Below are 20,695 nucleotides of genomic sequence, written 5' to 3'. Positions count from 1 at the left end.
TCCAAAATATTTCGTTTCCTATTTGTTTTATATTTCAATCATTACATCTCATTTGATCCATTCTAATCTCACTCACACTTTATTCCATGTACTTATTCGTTTCTATTTACCTTTCACTATTCTCTTACCTTTATTCCACTTATTTCAACCATCGTGCCATATTTTCTGTTGTGCTCCATTCCAGTGTTCCGCAACCTTTTTTTTTTTTGGGTTGGGGACAACTCGCCACAGAAAATTGGCCACAGAGGCAACTCGCCACATAATTGAAATTCGTATCGAAGAAAATTCGCCACATAATTGAAATTCGTATGAAAGACAATTAGCCACACATTAAAATTCAAGGCAATATTCAAATTCGCTACAATTTATAATATATATCTATGGTAACACAAAAGAAATCCAGAAGCTGTAAACTAATTCGGAACTATGACGGAAGAAATTCGCTTCACAGACTCAGAAAGAGGCCTGACAAATTGATATATCTTGGCTACATGTACACGAGACTTAGAGAAAATAAGAATGGAGTTGTTTGGCGCTGTGACATGCGTGGCGGGTGTAATGTAACAGTCACGTTGTCAGAAGATGGAAGCAGTGTCGTCAAAGAACCGTCTGAACACAAGAATCATTCTGCAGACTAGGGAAGGATTAGGGCAAAGGAATGTGTGGATAACATGAAGGCAACGGCGAGGATTTTCCGAGAACCAACATCTGTCATTATTCAAAATGAATTACAGAGTATTGCAAGCGAAGCCAATGTGAATCTACTTAAGAAACCATCTATTAAAAAAACTGTGCGCCATGTCAGGAAGCTGCACCTACCACCTGAACCAAGGAATATTGATAAACTGAACGTTATAGCCGGCAGATACACTAAGACCGTACAAGGAGATAGGTGGTGGCTGTTGTATTTTGAACCGGAGGACAACGTGGAACTTATCATACATTGCCACTAATTCACATTTAAATAAATTATTACGGTCCCATTTTTGGATAATGGACGGGACCTTTATGTCCGTTCCTTCAATCATGCTGCAACTTTACACTATACATGTCAACGTACAAGGGAAATGGATGCCTGTAGTAATGACGCTGATGGAACTGAAAACCAGGGAGGCGTATCACTCTTTTGAGTATTGAAATGAGAAGTAGGGGGACGTTTTGAAAATCAATTAAACCCAAGAGTCATATCTATTGATTACGAAGTAACTGTTATAAACTAATCAAAAGTGAATTTGATGGAGTTAAGGTAGCTGGTTGTCTTTTTTACTTTACCCAGTCTTTCTGGAGACGGCTTCAGATCGAAGGATTGGTGCAGCAATATAATGTTGAAGAAAATTCAGAATTGAGGGCACAGTTCAACTCACTCGTCTTTCTAGCTTTTGTTCCATTAGGGCAGGGGTCGTCAGCACAGAGCACGCAGGGGCTAGCCTCTCTTACCCGCGGAAAACGCAGTGCACTATAGTGCTCTCGTAGCTGCTAGCGAGTATGCTCTCTATCTCTCCCTGTTGCACGACAGTGCACATGGGACGGCACCGCGTACCCATTGCACATTTCAGCGAGTGCTAACGACCACTGCATTAGAGGATGTCCATGAAGCATTTGACCAACTACAGGAAACAGTGGAAGATGATCTGATTAGGATATATGATTTCGTAGAAGATAATTACATTAAAGGGCGACGACGTGGACGAGGCAGACAACAGCCACTCTTTGCGCCTGATACTTGGAACTGCTACGATCGTGTCATTGAAAATCTGCCAAGAACTACTAATACATGCGAAGCTTGGCACAGGAGGTTGAACCTATTAATGGGGAAAACGCATCCTTCCTTGTATCACGTGCTGGAGCAACTGCAGTTGGAAGTGGACAGGTGCATAGAGAGATTGGAAGGTGGTCATTCTCCTACCAAAAGGAAGCGGAAGTACATCGACATGGACAGATGAATATCACGTGTAGTTCAAGAATACCCGCGGTACAAGGCACAAGGCACCGTCAACCAGTACTTGAGAGCTGTAGGCCACAACCTAGCAGGACATTTTTGAAGCCAAATTTACAAGTACATAGCAATTCACTTACTTAGCGGAATTTACAATTATTAATCTCTGTATCCATTCGCACATTATAGAGCTTCTGGAAAAGTCATGGATTTATCTTTGTACCTCAGTGTGTCAAATTGTCCATCTGTGGCAAATTGTCTGTTTGTGGCAAATTGACTATCTGTGACAAATTGTCTATTTGTGGCGAATTGTCTCTTTGTGGCGAATTGTCCCTATTACCAAATTACTGTGGCCAATTGTCCCAGTTACCAATTTTCTGTGGCCAATTGTCCGGAACCGCCTTTTTTTTACTCACGGCACACCCTAGACAGACCTAGACTCAACACAGCGAAGCAAATTGTTAATCCCCTCAAAAATATATGATGTGACTCTTTTAATATAATTACGTAATGTTATCAAATTTGCTATTATTATTATTATTGTTATTATTATTATTACAATTATTATTATTATTATTATTATTATTATTATTATTATTATTATTATTATAAAACAAAAATCGACTTTTGCACTTATTAACAATTTGTGAACTTTAATTCACTGTGGAAAGAACACATTTCTAATACTAATATATGCTAATATTAAAGTAAATAACTCTACTCATACTTTCAATATGATAATACTTGAACCTCCTTAGCTGCTGCACACAGGTAGCTGATCCGCGGCGGAACTGCTAACAGTGCATCGTTCTCCATCGATGGATTTAATTCTCTTCCTCTTTAATGTTTTAATTTCAGTTAACGTCGAGAAGCCCAATTCACACATTATGTAGTTGAAAATGACAATAAGATTTTAACTTTTACTACTTCGTGCATCACAATTTTCAGAGGAGATGACAAAGACTTAGCTACAGTGGCTTCGCGGTGAATGAGACAATGGTCGCTCCGTAAGTTGTGATAATACTTCACGTACTTTAGTCACGAAACCTTTCATATAAATGGCCCCATCTGTAAAACGCTAACGCAATACTCCATGTTAATTCATTGCGGACCACATATTCATTAATTGTACGAAATATTTCTTCACCGGTTGCTCGCTCGGGCACTTCTCTGCACAAAAAAAAATGCAATTACATCCACATGAATGTACCGAATGTAGAAAAGAAGTTGTGCGTGACCACTAATATCGTCGATCTGAAGTGAGAACTTCTGACTGCTCTTTACTGTTATTGCAAGTTATCTTGAACTTCTTGAAACTCGTAACGTGGGTGGAGTCAACTGAGTTATTTGTGCATGATCCGCATCATAATCTCTTGTCAAGAAACATAGAACTATTTCCTTCACTGCGTACCAGTAGTGTTAACATGGAGCAGCAACCACAGGGTAGTAATTATGTTGAAATCACACCACCACGGAGAAAAAGTAACGCTGTTATCCACAGCGGAGAAAGAGAAATTATCGCAAATATAATTAAGTGTTGCGAGGAGGAAAATTTAAACAAATGTTTGTTGGAACTCTTGAAAAGGCATATGAGAGAGCGGGTAAATACTCTGGCAAAAGTATTAGTTCCGTGAAGAGAATTAAGAATAATATTGAATTACAACCGAATGAACCTCACTCTACTCCGGGAAAGAATAGTTATGTAATGTTTAGAAATTATTGCTATAATAGTTATGTACAATAGTGTGTGTACTGTGAGCGACATAATGAATTACTGTTGTAAGTTATTATTTTGTTATAGTTCTACAAAACATATTATTTCATTCCAGAACTAGGACTTGTGTAAAGTTAAAGTGGACGACTTCGATCAACATGTAATTCGGGATACAATCGAAGAATTCTGTCTTATTCAGAAAGTAGTACCTACGATTAAGAAGATAATTCCGAATGAATGATGCCATTGACGAAATAATATTTAATTTTGGACCAAACTATGAAGACAATGAGGATGATGGCAGCAATGATAACGATATGGATTGTGTACAATTAAATTAATGTAAATTCAAATAATAAGCCTGTAAAATATTGTTATAAGAATATGTACATATCAGCTGTAGGTGTAAGTCATGTAGGCCTACATAATGTATAGAAATAGCTGTAGTAACTCCTCCAGTGTCAGTCCCCAGCCCGGATGAGAGAGGAGGAGTGTACACACGATTGTATTTAAATACTTACTCATTGCAGCTTAATTAAAACTTCTACGAAACCATGTTCTCCTCTCAAAACCGGAGTGTCGTGAGATGATGAGTCTGTATTGAACCAAGTTCTTTTACAGTAGAGAGCCGTAAAGTGAAAGAACCAACGTTTTCTGAAAAGAGTCGCATTACCCAAAGGAAGGGCATCCTTGCCGTGCCGTTACGTTTATGAGTATATGCCGTACCAAGCAGTTCGAAAGACTGACCTACGGGATGTAAAGTGCAAGATAACTTGCAATAACATTTTCTCCTTCACAATGTCTTGGATGTCACTGGACATGTCACGGCGGCTAATTGTGTTACCAGAGAGGGAGTTGAATTTAATTTTAATTAATTGTATTATTTTCTTACAATAATAGGTAAAAGTTCGCGTCACACATTTCACCTTGTGGAGGCACACCGGTTGCGGAACACTGCTCTATTATATTCCATTCTATATAATATTTCCCTACCCATAATATATTATTCTGTATGACTCACCGACACAAGGCCGCCGTTCTGGCAGGGCACGTCCAGGTAGTCGAAGTGCACCTCTACGAACCGGTCGGGATCCGTTAGCAAGTATACGCCGCACACGGCCGCTTCGTCGTCTGCTGCTTTGTGGAAGTACTGTCCCTCCTCAGACGTCACCATCACACAGTCTGCAAGCAAACACAACAAAATAAAATTGATATTTAGGACACTCAGTTTCATAGGGGTCTGAGTGAACCCCGAAATATTCTGGAAATGATATGGAATGGAATCTTTGGAAGGGGCATTACGACTCAGCACTGCGACCTTTCATGATCTATTTCGCTAACTCTCGGGCTAAGCACATTCCAACCCACAACGGCTAACTGCACTAAGTAAGTTTGACTGCATACTCAGGTTTCGAGCAGGCATCCCCCCTCGTCCGTAGTAGTGTCCTTCAAAGTTCAAACATGAGAGAGAACCAAGATATTACAAATTCCATCTTATTTCATACCACAACATCTGTACTAATATTCCTAAGCGGTTAAAACATGAAGGGATGGGAGTGTAGGACAGCGAATATATTTATAACACGGTGGAACAAACACGATAGACGTTCTTCTGCAGAGCGAACATCGGCAAATATCAAACTTCGCCATCTCGACAAACTTGAACCGAACTTAGCGCTTGTAATGCACGACGCTAGTCCCTAGGGGAGTCCCCTCCGTGCGTCGCCACCCTGCGTTCGGGGAATGCTATGGTAGGATGACGAAATGGAGAAATGTTAACGGAATGATATAGGTGCCAAATATGGGGAGAACGGGAAAAACCCTAACTGTGATCTTGCCCGCTGCAAATATCACTATTGATTTTTTCAATGAAAAATCCCGGGTCTGACCGGGACTCGAACCTGCGTGACAGGCTGAAGATCTAACCACTCAGCCACCGCAGCGTTTGGAAGTTATAGATCTCTTATGTTTTGATTACCGATAGGAATGGCAGTGCTCGTGTCGTATTTGGATTACTATAAAGATACACAAGACTGATCGGATTAAGAATCGCCTAGACTGCACAGTTTCATCTAGAGTCTAGGGAACATAACTTTTTCTATATGTAAATGAAGGAGAATCTCGTGTCAAATTCAAGAAAATAGTTTAATCTAGTCAAGTATAATGATTATAACAATTTATTTGCAATAAATAATACATAAATTAAATATTATATTCATTCATAGTTTTCCGCCCAAGGGTAGGTCTTTCACTGCAAATCCAGCATTCTTTAATTTTTTCTTGTTTTCTGCCTTCCTCTTTGTATCCGCATAAGATCCAGATATGATACAATACGTAATAGGGGAAAGGAACTTGCCACCCTACCCCCTTTTCGCCTGGCTCAGTTGCCTCGTAACTCATGAGTGATGGCTTATTGTGGCAATTATGAGATTCATACTTATCTTCGAACAGTTGACTAAACAACATACAATGCGTAATACGTCACAAAAAGTTTGGAAACACTTATATTTTCTGTGTTATAGAGGTAAACATGTATAATAACGTTCCTCTTTCGTTTCTATATTCATTGTTATCATATTTTCGATGTTACTGATTCAACAATTCAATGAAAACAAATGACAGACACTAATAGGGCAATAAGCTTCAAATATTGCAAATAAGTGAGGTTATCCATAATTGTTGTTGTTTGTTGTTATCTAATGCCAGGCGTTTGACAATAAAGTCATTTGACCTCTTGCACTCCAATATTTTTCAAAGATATTACCATGGCCAGCCACTAAAGCACAGATTTTGAGGTGTTCCGAATCCATTTCTTGGTTTGAGTTGCACAATGGGCAGTTAGAAGACTGATATTTTCCAATTCTATGCATGTGTTTGGCCAAACAATCATGGCCTGTTGCCAATCTAAATGCAGCTACAGACGATTTCATGGTAAATCGGGAATTAATTGTGAATTATAATGCAGAGAGTTCCATTTTTTCCCTTGAGATTGTGTTATCAAATTTTGTTTGTTGAAGTCTAAGTATGTATATGTAATAAATGTTTTCAGAGAGTAATACGTAGATTTTGTAACAGGTCTGTAAGTAGCAGTGCTGCCGTTCTTTGCTAAAACATCCGCATTCTCGTTTCCCAGGATTCCACAGTGGGATGGTATCCATTGGAATACAATTCTTTTATTGAGTGATATTAATTGAGAGAGCATTTTAGTTACTTCTGCTGTTTGAGATGAAAGTGTGTGTTTAGAGACTATTGATAGAATAGCTGCTTTGGAGTCTGACAATATAACTGCATTCTTAAATTTATTGATGTGGTATAGAAGATTCCTGAGACTTTCACTTATTGCAATGATTTCTCCATCAAAACTTGTTGTTCCATATCCAAGAGATCTATAAAGTGAGTAGAGACAGCACGTAACACCTGCACCGGCACCTTGTTCTCTGGAGATCAAGGATCCGTCGGTGTATAAATGAAGTCAGTTTTGTGGAGGACACCTAATATTAGTTGTCTCTAAAGACAATTGTTTTATTATTTCAGTGTTTACTTCTGATTTCAGTATTTCTTCTGTTAAATTTAGATTATATTCTATATTTAATAGAGTTAAAGAGTTTGGTTTAATTTGTAGGTTTTCTTTTAAATTCGGGATATTGATTTTCTATTTTAATTCTTGAACAAAGGATATGAAACTTTTTTGAGTTTTCAATCTACAGAGAGGATTGTATGAATGACAATTGTTTCATGGTAATCTCTTAAGTTTTTCATATTGAATCAGTGCTTTTTCTTCTATTGTCATTTTGATGCTGTTAATATTAGTGAGGAATCTCATAGAATCTATTGGACTTGTTTTGATTCCACCAGTAATGAGTCTGAGAGCTTGGTTTTGAACATATTCTATTTCGTTTATGAAAGGTGATGTAATTAAAATTCCATAATTGTGAATAGTGTTGTAACAGTTGAAATTTTTTAATCTATTTCAATCATCATTAAAACCATTACTAATGTCATATCGACTACCACACTTACGTGAATGCCCATCATTGCAATGTGCGTAGAAGACCTGCCAAACAGGGTAACAGCTCGACGTCTAAGAATTTCTCCTAGTGGTGTACTGAATATCTGGAGACGTTACCAAGACATTCAATCAGTCTCTGACAGACCTCATGAAGGATTGCCACGAGTAACTACAGCAGGGCAAGATCGCTACATTCAATTATTGGCTCGGAGGAGACCTACAAAATTAAGGCCACAGAACTTCAAAGGGTCCGACAACCAATTATTGGAAGGAATACAACCACACAAACCGTCAGAATCCATCTCCATGAAGTCAATCTGCATGCCAGACGTCCTTGGCGAGACCTTCATTGACCAGACAACACAGAATTGCAAGATTGAAATGACCAAGACAACATGAAAACCGGAATCTCAATTGGTGGAACTCTGTACTATTCGCGGATGAAACCAGGATTTGCTTTAAACTAGATTCAGGACGAATTATTATCTGGAGGCAGTCGGGTAATACTGCAAGACTTCGCCATTCAGTTCCATATTTATTTATTTATTTATTTATTTATTTATTTATTTACTTATTTATTATTTATTTACTTATTTATTATTTATTTACTTATTTATTTATTTACTTACTTATTTACTTAGGCCTATCTATCTATCTATCTATCTATCTATCTATCTATCTATCTATCTATCTATCTATCTATCTATCTATCTATCTATCTATCTATCTATCTATCTATCTATCTATCTATCTATCTATCTATCTATCTATCTATCTATCTATCTATCTATCTATCTATCTATCTATCTATCTATGTATCTATCTATCCGTATATTATTATTATTATTATTATTATTATTATTATTATTATTTATTCTGGCAAAGTTAAGGCCATCAGGCCTTCTCTTCCACTTAGCCAGAAACAAAAGAAGCTGATACAACAAAAGAAGTTGATCGTAGCTCCCCAAGTGCATCACGATGCTGGGTGGGCACCGGTCCCATACACTGACCGAAATTTCATGAGACAATTTCTTTCCCCATGAGGACTCGAACCAGCGCGCATTCCGTAACGCGAATCCCAAGCAGGATGCCGTAGACCACGACGCCACGGCGCGCGACACTGTCGCTGTTAGTGTCATTAACACATTGTAGACCGTGGGTCTTTAAAAAAAAGAAAACTATTTTCGTATTGATGGCGTATAGCTTGGGACTCAGTATTTATACGTTTCATTTCTTAAAAAGGTCAGGAAAGTCAGAAAAAAAGTCTACTCGACGATACTGCTTGTGTTACTTCTGCAAAACAGTTACTTGAAAATCTCTCCATCTCCGTGATTTGGTCTACATTAGGTCTCACTATACGTATCTTGTGGCAGTCATTTCAGAATTGGATGGTTTAGAAAAACCATCTATGAAAACATGGCTTTACTGGAGGTGTTGGAACAAACATCGAGGAGACGTCAGGAGATGTGGGAGAAAAAGTGCGTACAAAAAAGAAAAACATTTTATTAAACAACAAGTGTCTGGATGAACTGCGTGAAGAAGCAGATATTCTTGTGGGGAAATCCGGTGTAGTTGATTGCAACATTCCAGTGGAACATGGTCAAAATTGAAGTATGACCCGTTACGTCTGTTGATGTAGAATGCTCTTTTTCTTCTTATAAACTTATTTTCACCGATAAGGTTTTAGTAACTTATTGCGAAGCCAACTATGGTTTCAACAGTTCGAACAATTTTTGTGCAGTTTTAGATGTATTCAGGTATATACTGTAGGTACATATCATTTCTGTTTTATAAATTCTAACACTTTCAGATTTTTTGACAGCGGACTAGATGACAAAAGTTTCTCAACCGAATATTAACAGGCATTTCCCATATTTATTCTGCGTTTAATTTCCTCCCTTGTCATTTGTATTTGTTACTGTTGCTCCAATTTGACAAACAATTATATTACGGTTGTTCTGTAAGGTTGTGAAACTTGGAATCTAACTTTGAGAGAGGATATAGATTAAGGGTGTTTGGGAATAAGGTTCTTAAGAAAATATTTGGGGCTAAGAGGGATGAAGTTACAGGAGAATGGAGAAAGTTACACAACGCAGAACTACAAGCATTGTATTTTTCACCTGACATAAATAGGAACATTAAATTCAGATGTTTGAGATGGGTAGCACGTATGGGCGAATCCAGAAATGCATATAGAATGTTAGTTAGGAGATCGGAGGAAAAAAAGACCTTTGGTGAGACCGACACGTAGATGGGAGGATAATTTTAAAATGCATTTGAGGGAGGTGGGATTAATATTGCACAGCATAGGGACCGATGACGGGCTTATGTGAGGGCGACAATGAACCTGCGGGTTCCTTAAAAGAATGTTAACAAATTACAATTAACTGAATCATCTTATAGTTTCGGAACTGTTTATGACATTTGAAAGGGAACATTAAATGAAATAAATTGTTATAACAATTCTTGCAATAAAACTTTGAATAGCTAAAGAAAAAATTATAACTACCATAATCTTGCATCCGTCTCTAAATAATCTTATTTGTTTAAAGATGTTTTAGTAATAATTAATAATAGTAGTAGTAGTAGTAGTAGTAGTAGTAGTAATAGTAGTAGTAATCCACGTATTGTGGGTCCCTATCACCAAGCTATGGCTTATCACAGGTTGCAGATAAAAGAGACGGCCTCCAGATGTGCAGGGCGCTGCGAATATATTGAATAAGCAGTCGTGGACAACCGATAAGGGGTGGTCCTCCAGGTTGGGGGTTGAACGAAGGGCTAACAACCCATCACCGTAAAAATAGAGCTTGTTACGAAACCTTACAATAAGCCTCGGAATGGGACTGATTTTCTGGCACGGCCACAACAAAGGAATAAGGTTATGGGATTTGGAACTTGGAACGTAACTAGTCTTTATAGAACAGGAGGGATAACATTAGTAGCAAAAGAACTAGCTAGCTATAGAATAGACTTTGTGAAAGTACAAGAGATTAGGTTAGATGGGAATTGCATATCAGAAATAGGAGATTACTTGTTCTATTATTGGAAAGGAAACAATAATCACCAATTAGGAACAGGATTTTTTTGTTCATAAATGAATTAAATCAGCAGTAAAAAAGGTCGAATTTATCAGTGACAGGTCATCGTATTTAGTACTTACGGGTAGATGGTGCGATATCATAGTTATAAATGCTCACGCTCTTACAGAAGAGGAAGACGATCATATAAATGATAGCTTCTATGAGGAATTAGAACACACTTCTGACCAGTTATCTAGATATCACATGAAAATTGTATTGGGGGATTTCAACGCTAAAGCAGGACGGGAGAATATTTTTAAACCAATTTTATTGGAAAAGAGACCTTAAACGAAACTAGTTAATGATAATGGAGTTAGGTTAGTCTACTTTGCCATATCAAAAAATTTAACTGTCAAAAGTACAACATTCTCCCATACATGAATATACTTGGACTTCTCCAGATGGATTGACACACAATCAAATAGATCACATCTTGATAGATAAACGAAGACATACTAGTATAGCAGACATTCGAACTTTCAAGGAGGCAGACTGTAATTCTGACAATTATTTGGTAATTGGAGAACTAAGGGAAAGACTATTGGTAGCCAAGCGAGTAGAGTAGCGAGCTAATATTAGTAGATTAAATGTTCTGAAAATAAAGTACGAGGAAATTAAGCAACATTATTAGGTCGAAATTTCAAATAGGTTTGCCGCTTTAGCAAGTTCCGACGAAGTTAAGGAAGAGTTAGATGTTAATAGCGTGTGGGAAGATATCAGAGATAATATCAAAATTGCAGCTAAGCAGAGCATAGGTTATTACGAAAGTAAGAAAAAGGAACCAAGGTTTGATGAAGATTGTTCCATGGTAGTAGAAAGAAGGAAACAGGCAAAATTTAAATTCTTACAGGATCCAGTTGACGAGAATAGAGATAATTGAGGGGTTTGCCGGAAAAAGGGCGTATACGTCAATATGGCGAATTGAGATACATGCAATCTGAGAGTTTAAAACGCATCTGAATAAAATGTTATACATGCACGCAGCCCTGTCCTGCAGGTATGTACAGTACAATCAAAACAAAATTTCGCTACTATAATTATTCACTACATTTTAAACCGTTTTCCCGAAGAAGGGCGTATAGGTCTATCCGCCTTTCTTTCGGCAAAGCCTTCAATTATTTCAATGAAAGGCGGGAGAAAGTCGTACACTTAGGAATAAAAAGAGAGGTTACTTGAAGGAAAAATTGAATGAGGTAGAAACAAATAGTGAGAATGAAAACAATAGAGATTTATATAAGGATACAAAGCAATTTAAGAACGGATATCAGGCAAGGGTAAACGTGATCAACGATGAGGATAGTGACTTGCTTGCAGACTCATATTCAATCCTGAACAGGTGGAAGAACAATTTAAGCAACTACTAAACGTACATAGGCCAAATAGAAATGATCGGGACGAAATTGAAATACAAACTGCTGAGCCATCTATACCCGAACCCACACATTCAGAAGTCGAAATTGCGATAGGAAATCTGAAAAAGTACATGTGTCCAGTTATCGATCAAATTCAAGCAGAATTAATACAAGAGGGTGGAAGTACATTATATAGCTAAATTCAAAGCTTGTACTTGCTATTTGGGAAAAGGAAATTGTATCAGAACAATGGAAGGAGTCCATAATTGTGCCTATATTTAAGAAGGGGGACGAGACTAACTGTAGTAACTTTCGAGGAATATCACTTTTGTTGAGTCGTACAAAACTTTGTCCAATATTCTTTTGAGAATATTGACTCCGTATGTATATGAAATTATTGGGGATCATCAGTGTAGATTTAGGCGTAATAAATCCACTATTGATCAGATTTTTTGTATTCGACAGATATTTGAGAAAAATGGGAGTCTAAGTGTACAGTATATCAGTTATTCATAGATTTTCAAAAGGCATAGAGTAAACTAGGTTCTGTTGGACAGTCGGGCATGTTGGACACTCCGTACTTTAATGTGTTACCACGCCACTTGTGGGCACCACATTCTGCTAGAAGTCAATGACGGAAGTAGCCCCACTCGTACAGAGTGTCCAACATGCCCGACTGTCCAACAGACCCCAGTTTACCCTATGCTTAGATTAAGAGAGAAGTTTTATATAACATTTTTATTGAATTTGGTACTCCCAAGAAATTAATTGCATTAATTAAGATGTGTCTCAAAGAAACGTACAGCAGAGTCCGTATAGGCTACCTTCTGTCTGATGCTTTTTCAATTCACTGCTGGCTAAAGCAAGTAGGTGCACTATCACCTTAATTTTTTTTACTTCGCTCTTTAATATATCATTAGAAAAGTTCAGGATAACACAAAGGCCTTGGAATTGAACGAGTTACATCAGCTTCTTGTCTATGTTGATGAAGTGAACATGTTAGGAGAAAATTCAGAAACGATTAGGGAAAACACAGAAATTTTAATTGAAGCAAGTAGAGAGATAGGTTTGGAAGTTAACCCCGAGAAAAAGAAGTATATGATTATTTCTCGTGACCAGAATATTCTACCAAATGGAAATATAAAAATTAGAGATTTATCTTTCGAAGAGTTGGAAAACTTCACATACCTTGGAGGAACAGTAACAAATATAAATGGCACTCGGTAGGAAATTAAACGCAGAATAAATATAGGAAATGCCTGTTATTATTCGGTTGAGAAGATTTTGTCATCTAGTCTACTGTCAAAAAATCTGAAAGTTACAATTTATAAAACATTTATATTACCGGTTGTTCTGTATGGTTCTGAAACTTGGACTCTCACTTCGAGAGAGGAACAGAGATTAAGGATGTTTGAGAATGAGGTTGTTAGGAAAATATTTGGGGCTAAGGGGGATGAAGTTACAGGAGAATGGAGAAAGTTACAGAACGCAGAACTGCATACATTGTATTGTTCACCTGACATAATTAGGAACATTAAATCCAGACGTTTGAGATGGACAGGGTTTGTAGCACGTATGAGCGAATTCAGAAATACATATAGAGTGTTAGTTGGGAGACTGGAGAGAAATGACCTCTGGGAAGGCCGAGACGTAGATGGGAGGATGATAGCGACTGGATTAATCTTGCACAGGATAGGGACTGATGGCGGGCTTATGTGAGAGCGGCAATGAACCTATGGGTTCCTCAAAAGTCATTTGTAAGTAAGGTAGTAAGAAGTACTAATAATAATAATTATTATTATTATTATTATAAAATAATATTAATAACAATAATAATAATATAGTTAATATTATAGTGTCTGAGTACTTTGTTATAATTAATAATTAATCGTCATATTAACATAGAGTTAGAATCACATTTATCATCTTGTTTTTTTAATGTTGCAAGAAGGAAAGGGAAATGATCAATAAGCAAGTGCAATTTTAAAATTAATAGTCTTTGTCATTATGTCGACTCGTTTGCAAACAGCATTAAATATCAATTAGAAGTAGAATTTATTGCCTCTAAAGGAACATTGTATAAGAATTTCAATTATTACTGTTAACATTTCAATGTTTGTTAATATTCTCAGTACTTTGAAAGGATAGTTAAGTAGGATGCAATTCGTCAACACAAACCTGACTTTATAATAAGTAACTAAATTAAAGACGGTAACGTTCATTTGTTATCCATGCTATTGGAAATTTGGTGTAGGTTGTTTCTTTTTATCCTCCAGTACTGATATTATAAATCCTTATGTTAATAACTTAATTGCATTAACTTTATTTATATAATTGCTATCTGCAGAGAGACTTGTATTCAGTATATGTACATATCTATTTTTAAAGGATTAGTTTAGTGAGTTGAACAAATTTAACGACTTGGTTAAACTCTCCACTCTCAAGGGAGAATACTAGAGAATACATTGTCACAAGTTTACAGTACGTCTTGTCCTGGTAAAACTGTTTCTGAAGTATATGGAAATTTTACACCTTAGTGAAGAACAACTTCATTTACAATATTCTCCCAAGAAATCGAAAGCCTACCTTAGTATTGAACGGCCCAACAAACCAACTGGTTGGCTATGGTATTCTGTGTCCACGTACATTCCGAGATATCGCCTGATTTCGGATAGACTTTTGTGCTTGTCATATAATTTTTTTGAGTGGTTACTTACGACACTGTATCATCTATTCGGTTATTTAGCGTCGATGGGATTGGTAATAGCAAGATGGTATTTGGCGACATGAGGCTGAGGATTCGCGTGCTGTTAATGTTGCAGGATATCATGTAAACGTCTAATTAAATACAACGACTGACATGTGTGCAATGCGCGCTCATAAGATGAGTTTGAAAGGTATTCTGTTCCAGGATAAAATTATTTTATTTATTGTTAAATTAACTGTATTTGTGTTCAATTGTTTCTAATTTGTCGTGAATACATTTGTTGAAACTTTTATTTTTGTAATTTGTATTTAATTTATTATTTATTTTTTTTATTCTTTGCCCTTCAAAAGTGGTATAAGCGGCTTATTCGAGAGCGCGATGTATTCGAGAAAATATTGTAAGTAGAACTGCAGTTTTCTGTTTCCCTTAATATTATGCTAATTGTTGTGTCATTAATTCAGGTTGCGTTATGTTCAACACATCGAAACTTAATCTATATATAATTTGAACTGGTAATGGAAATTACGGGAAAACGGCTGGACGGATTTTAATGAATGACCCGCCATTTTGAAGCTTGGTATCCAAGGATTTTCAGAAAAATAGTAACTTTCAGTGAAGCGTTAGTTTTCCTACATAATATTCCTATTTTCAAAAATCCATCTTTCGTCAGTTTTCAGAACTAATTGCATTTCAGAATAAAACAGAACACATACTACAATAAACAATAGGCTATTACACGAAGGCCATGACCTGCAGGATTGCTGACATATTTAGATTTCAAATTCATTTGGTTATTAAAAACTTCAAGACTTACTAAAATAATTTTCAGGTCTGATTCTGCGGTGCGTAATTTTCTGGGTACAACTGTGTATTGGATATTAAAATATACAAAACTGGAGGTGGTTTGATGACATTATTACCATTAGAAATGAAATATTATTAGGCTACAGTTAATGCCATAATGTTAATATATATATAGGGTAATTCCGTGGGAGATAGCCATGCGGGTGAGACGACCAACCGCTCTTATTTTTATTCTAATCATCTGTTTCGAATGAAAATCGGTTTGCCGCCAGATGTTAATTAAACGAAGTGATTGTTGCACCTGCAAAAACGTAAGGTTATTATTTCCGCGTTTTGTAGCCGTTCGTGAGTCTGTGAGCAAGCAATAATTTTTCACCTTCTGAAATAACAATAGAGAAGTACTGCATTTTGTGAGGAAATTTGCTGGAAACATTATTAAAGAGGTAAGGCATCTTTAAACAATCTATCTTTCACTGTTGCCAGTTTTTTTTACGCGGTATGGCCATCTCTCCCGTAAAAAAGGAGAGATGGCCAGCATTTTTCCGGGATAGATGACCTGCAATTGAGGAATATTATTATGTTAAAAGTATCGTTATTTCTAGATTCCGATAAAATATAAAGCAAAGCCCGGCAGCAATCGCGTCTTTGGACTGAAGATGACTAACACACCGTGCTTTTGAAGTCATTAAATATGGCACTTCTGTACGTCAAGCCTTCATTACATTTCATATTCCAAGAAAAGCCCTGGAAAGTAGAGTTAAAACAGACAATTCTACAAAGGGTGCAATGGGACCAAGTGACACATAGGCAATGACAATGGATATAGGTTTGTTCGCCATATTAAATATGCAGGAACATGGATTTTCCCTTACAGGGACCGATGTCTATAGTCTCGCTTACATTTTTGCTGAAGAACTTGTCAATATTCTCTGACTGGCTGACAAGCAAGCATTCTGATGGGAGCAGATAAAAAAGTTATATTTTTTCACCATGTTAATAACGTCAAAAGAAGTGCTTATATAAATTTTGGCCACTTGACCGCAATTACGAGGGCCGTAAAAAAAAGTTCGCCAGGGGTCGTTAACAGAAAGAAAACAATTTAATTCAAAAAATTTATTGGAACAGACACAGCAATTGTTGAGCTATTTTTTTCAACACATTCCACATGTCATGTCATGGGATCGGTAGAGAGGTGCAGGCGGCTGTCCAACGCTGGTTTCGATCCCAGGAAGCTGACTTCTACGACACAATGGTACAAAAATTGATCCCATGGTATGAAAAATGTCTCAATTCCAGTGGGAGATACGTTGACAATTAGCGCAACAATTGCTGTATCTGTTTCAATAAATCTTTCCATGTAATTGTGTTTTTTTCTGTAAACGGCCCAGGGAAAATCACTTTCTGGATGGCCTGGTAATTACGGTCGAGTGGCCAAAATTTGTATAAGCACTTCTTTTGACATTATTAATATGGCGGAAGAAAAAAAATAACTTTTTTATCTGTTTGCTTGTGAGACAACACTTGCTATCCCGGAAACCAACTGGAAAAGATACTGTTACTTTGACCTTTCAGGATTTTGTTTCATTAACATGTTCATAAGGTCCCGCGTCGTATCCTAAGACATCCTGCCTAGGACTCGCGTTACGGAATTCGCGCTGGTTCGAGTCCTCATGGGGGAAAAAATTATCTCATGAAATTTGAGCCAGTGTATGGGACCGGTGCTCACCCAGCATCGTGATGCACTTGCGTAACTACGATAGATAGCGAAATCCGGTTAAGAAAGCCTGCTGTAACGGCTGAGGGGATCATCGGGCTAATCACACGATACCGCCATTTGGTTGGATGATCGTCCACCTCTGCTTCGACATGTGGACGTGAGGCCAGCAGCCGGCTGGTCGATCATGGTCCTTCATGGGCTGTCGTGCCTCGGATTATTATTATAATGTGTTCATAAGCGTTTCAATTTATTTCTGTGCTGCTTTAAGGAAAATTCACTAAAAGAGGAAAAAAAAACAAACAAAAAATAAAGTTGTTGAAAAGTTTCAAACAATCATAATTATGCACTTAGACACTATATTTATGTGTCCAGTGCATAAAACCTCATTGTTTTACAAAAAATTGTTATGAATTTACTTAAAAATAATGGTGGCCATCTATCCATATATACTATGGCCATCTCACCCATATATGTTGGGTGAGATGGCCAGTGGCCTATTATATTTCAAACGTATTTTTTTATTACATCAGTGAATTCTATGCGCCCTGAGGCACTGTAGTGGAGAAATATAACCTAGAAGGAACGTATTTGATTTGATTCGTATTTCATTACCAATCGGTTACCCTGTTCTAAGTGATTTAAAAAACTATGGCCAACTAACCCGGAATTACCCTATACAAAACTTGCGTAAGATAATAATATTGTTATTAAAAATAAAATATTTTTACAGTTATTAATCAAGTGGGCTTGGGTCTTTTTCATATGCTTAATGGCGGTGTGGTGTAGATAATTATATGCGTCATCCTCTTCAGTATTGGCTCGAGAGAACGCAAAAATTATAGTTCCTAAGGAAAGACGGTATTACTTATTGATAAAATAAGAGGCTTACAAAATTTTGTAATCTCCCGATGTTTTCAGCCAGATCTCTTAGCAGGATAAAATGACTTTACCGTCTACATTTTAAGCTCTACATGCAGCATCTATACCAAGATGCTATATCTATTGTTCGAAAGCATAGCAAATCTGACTTTTTTTAACTTTCACCTACAATCCACAACGACCTGAAATAGTTATTGCTTTACTCCCACATGAAAAACCCGCTGGTCGCCCTGACATTGTTACTTGCGTTTTCGCGTTGAAACTCAAAACGTGAAGGTGGATACGTTCAAGAAAAAGTATTTGGCATAAAAAAAACCATTCAGAGGGAGTATGGTTCATCATTACGGAAGCAAATAACTTTCAAAATGTCTGGTATTTTTTATTGAAAATACTGTAAATCAAAAAAATATTTATTTGGACGTCTAATGAACTTAGTTTGCGGCATTTGCTACACACTAGTTTTATATATTCTAAAATTTATAATTGCTGCATTTTATTGAATTATAATATATTATATTGCACTTCAGCAAATATAAATCTTCTGCGTTGTAAATTTCAAGAATGTTTCTTCCACTCCGGCGAACTAAAAGTCTAAAGGACAAGTGTTGAGCTTTGAGTAGAAAGTAATAGCTTAATAGTAGCAGTAGTATTTTACTTGACACTAGCAACTGCAGAGGTTATTCAGTCTTAAAATTCAACATCAGAAAGAAATGGCCGACATTTTCGCCTGGCGCCCTCTATCAGAGGCAGGATTACTTTACGTGTCGTATATCCAAGGCACGAGAGTTCCAGCTTTGTTCCTTCACAGAAAGTTCATGCCTTATCACGTGCTTGTGCTCTGTTGTCTTAAAGAGAAGGTTTTGCGTCATGCTGCCCAAGTGGCGGGACCTCACTGCTGCAACTATTTGCGCATAATTCTCACATGTGAGGTAGTAAAACCAATACAGAATCCAAACTTTGAAGTAAGTAGCAATGCATATATATATATATATATATATATATATATATATATATATATATATATATATAAATCAACAGTTATTTTTAAACGCAGTTTCAAGAATTTTTAATGGGAAATAAGGCCGATAATTTAGTTTAAATTTGTCCAACATGGAAGAAGTGTTGAAATGTCTCTTAGTGTCCCTTTAAGTGACCAAACACTGAGAGTCCATTAGGCTGAAACTTCGTTCGCGACTGAGTGGTAAAGACAGGATGTGCCATGTCGATCAACATGATATCAAATTACGGAACTCTAGCGAAGAGCAGCTGTTTCAATACGGGTATACAACAAGGAAAATAACTACAGTATATACTGGGAGGGACCTTCCCGAAAGAAGCAAGATTATGATACTGTTTCAAACATGAAAAATGGGAAGTCAGTTCCATAGTTAATATTTCTGTTAACTGAAAGATATTTAGAAAAAATTTAATGGATCTATATATTCATATGCGGATGATACAGTAGTTATTTTCAGTGGTTTTTCTTGGCAGTAAGCATATAGAAATGCTAATATAGGTGCTAACATTGTTAAAAAATGGCTTAATTCCAACTTCCTTTCTTTAAATATATCTAAATCAACTTTAGTTCCTTTTTCGTTAACATCTGCCAGTGTTCAAAATTTAAAATTTAGCGATAAATATAGACTAATAATACACAGTGAAAATTATTTAGATCCCAAAAGTTGTAAATGTCCACCTTTGAAAGAAGCAACGTATGTCAAATATCTAGGAATCATTATTGATCAGAATTTAAAATGGCCTCATCACATTACTTATCTTTGTAAGAGGCTTCGTAAAACAATTTATAAATTCGTTAATCTTCGATGCTACTTACCTATTAGAGTTCTACGAAATGTTTATTTGGCCATTATTCAGTCTATCATTCAATTTGGGGTGGAGGTACAAAAATTAATCTTAGTCCGTTAAATTTACTATAAAAACGAATAATTAAAATTTGTTTTTAGAAACGTTTCGATTATCCAACTAAATTAATTTATTCTGAATTTAATGTATTTAATATTGAACAAATTTATAAGTATACGCAGTTAAAATTTTATCATAAAAATCGTAATAAGTTTGTATTACAGACACACAATTATGACACAAGACGAAATATTAATTCAACATTAGTAGAACCTAAATGTCTCACATCTGCTGGTCTAAAGCATAGCATAAATTTTGGCCCTCGGTTGTACAATGCTTTAACTTCTACCATGTAACCCACTAACATATAACAAGAAAATTAGAAACGTGTTAATATCTTCAATTTGATTAAATAAATTTATAGCCTATGCGTATGAATTAATCAACCTATATTATATTTGTATTCTATAATTTTGAAATATATATTAGTCCTACTTTTCACGTGCGATATTATTCTTCTCTAGTGTTAATATTATATTATATAATTCCATTGCCGCTGTAATTATATTTTAGTTCCTATTTTATTTTACTTATTTATTTATATTATTATTATTATTATTATTTTTATTTTAAT

At 36.3% G+C, this 20,695-nt stretch overlaps 1 protein-coding gene across 1 annotated transcript in view; it reads right to left on the bottom strand.

The window, feature by feature from the left end:
• The window catches only part of LOC138705023 (corticotropin-releasing factor-binding protein), a 706,376-nt gene that overhangs the window by 247,249 nt on the left and 438,432 nt on the right, over positions 1–20,695 (bottom strand). The window contains exon 3 of the mRNA XM_069833566.1: positions 4,672–4,832. Within this exon, the coding sequence (XP_069689667.1) occupies positions 4,672–4,832 (161 nt within the window). The remainder of the gene's footprint in view (positions 1–4,671; positions 4,833–20,695) is intronic.

This window comes from Periplaneta americana, chromosome 8 (assembly GCF_040183065.1).
Source record: "Periplaneta americana isolate PAMFEO1 chromosome 8, P.americana_PAMFEO1_priV1, whole genome shotgun sequence".
Lineage (NCBI taxonomy): Eukaryota > Metazoa > Arthropoda > Insecta > Blattodea > Blattidae > Periplaneta > Periplaneta americana.
Note: the sequence above shows the minus strand (reverse complement) of the source record. Positions and strands in the feature narration are given on the sequence as shown.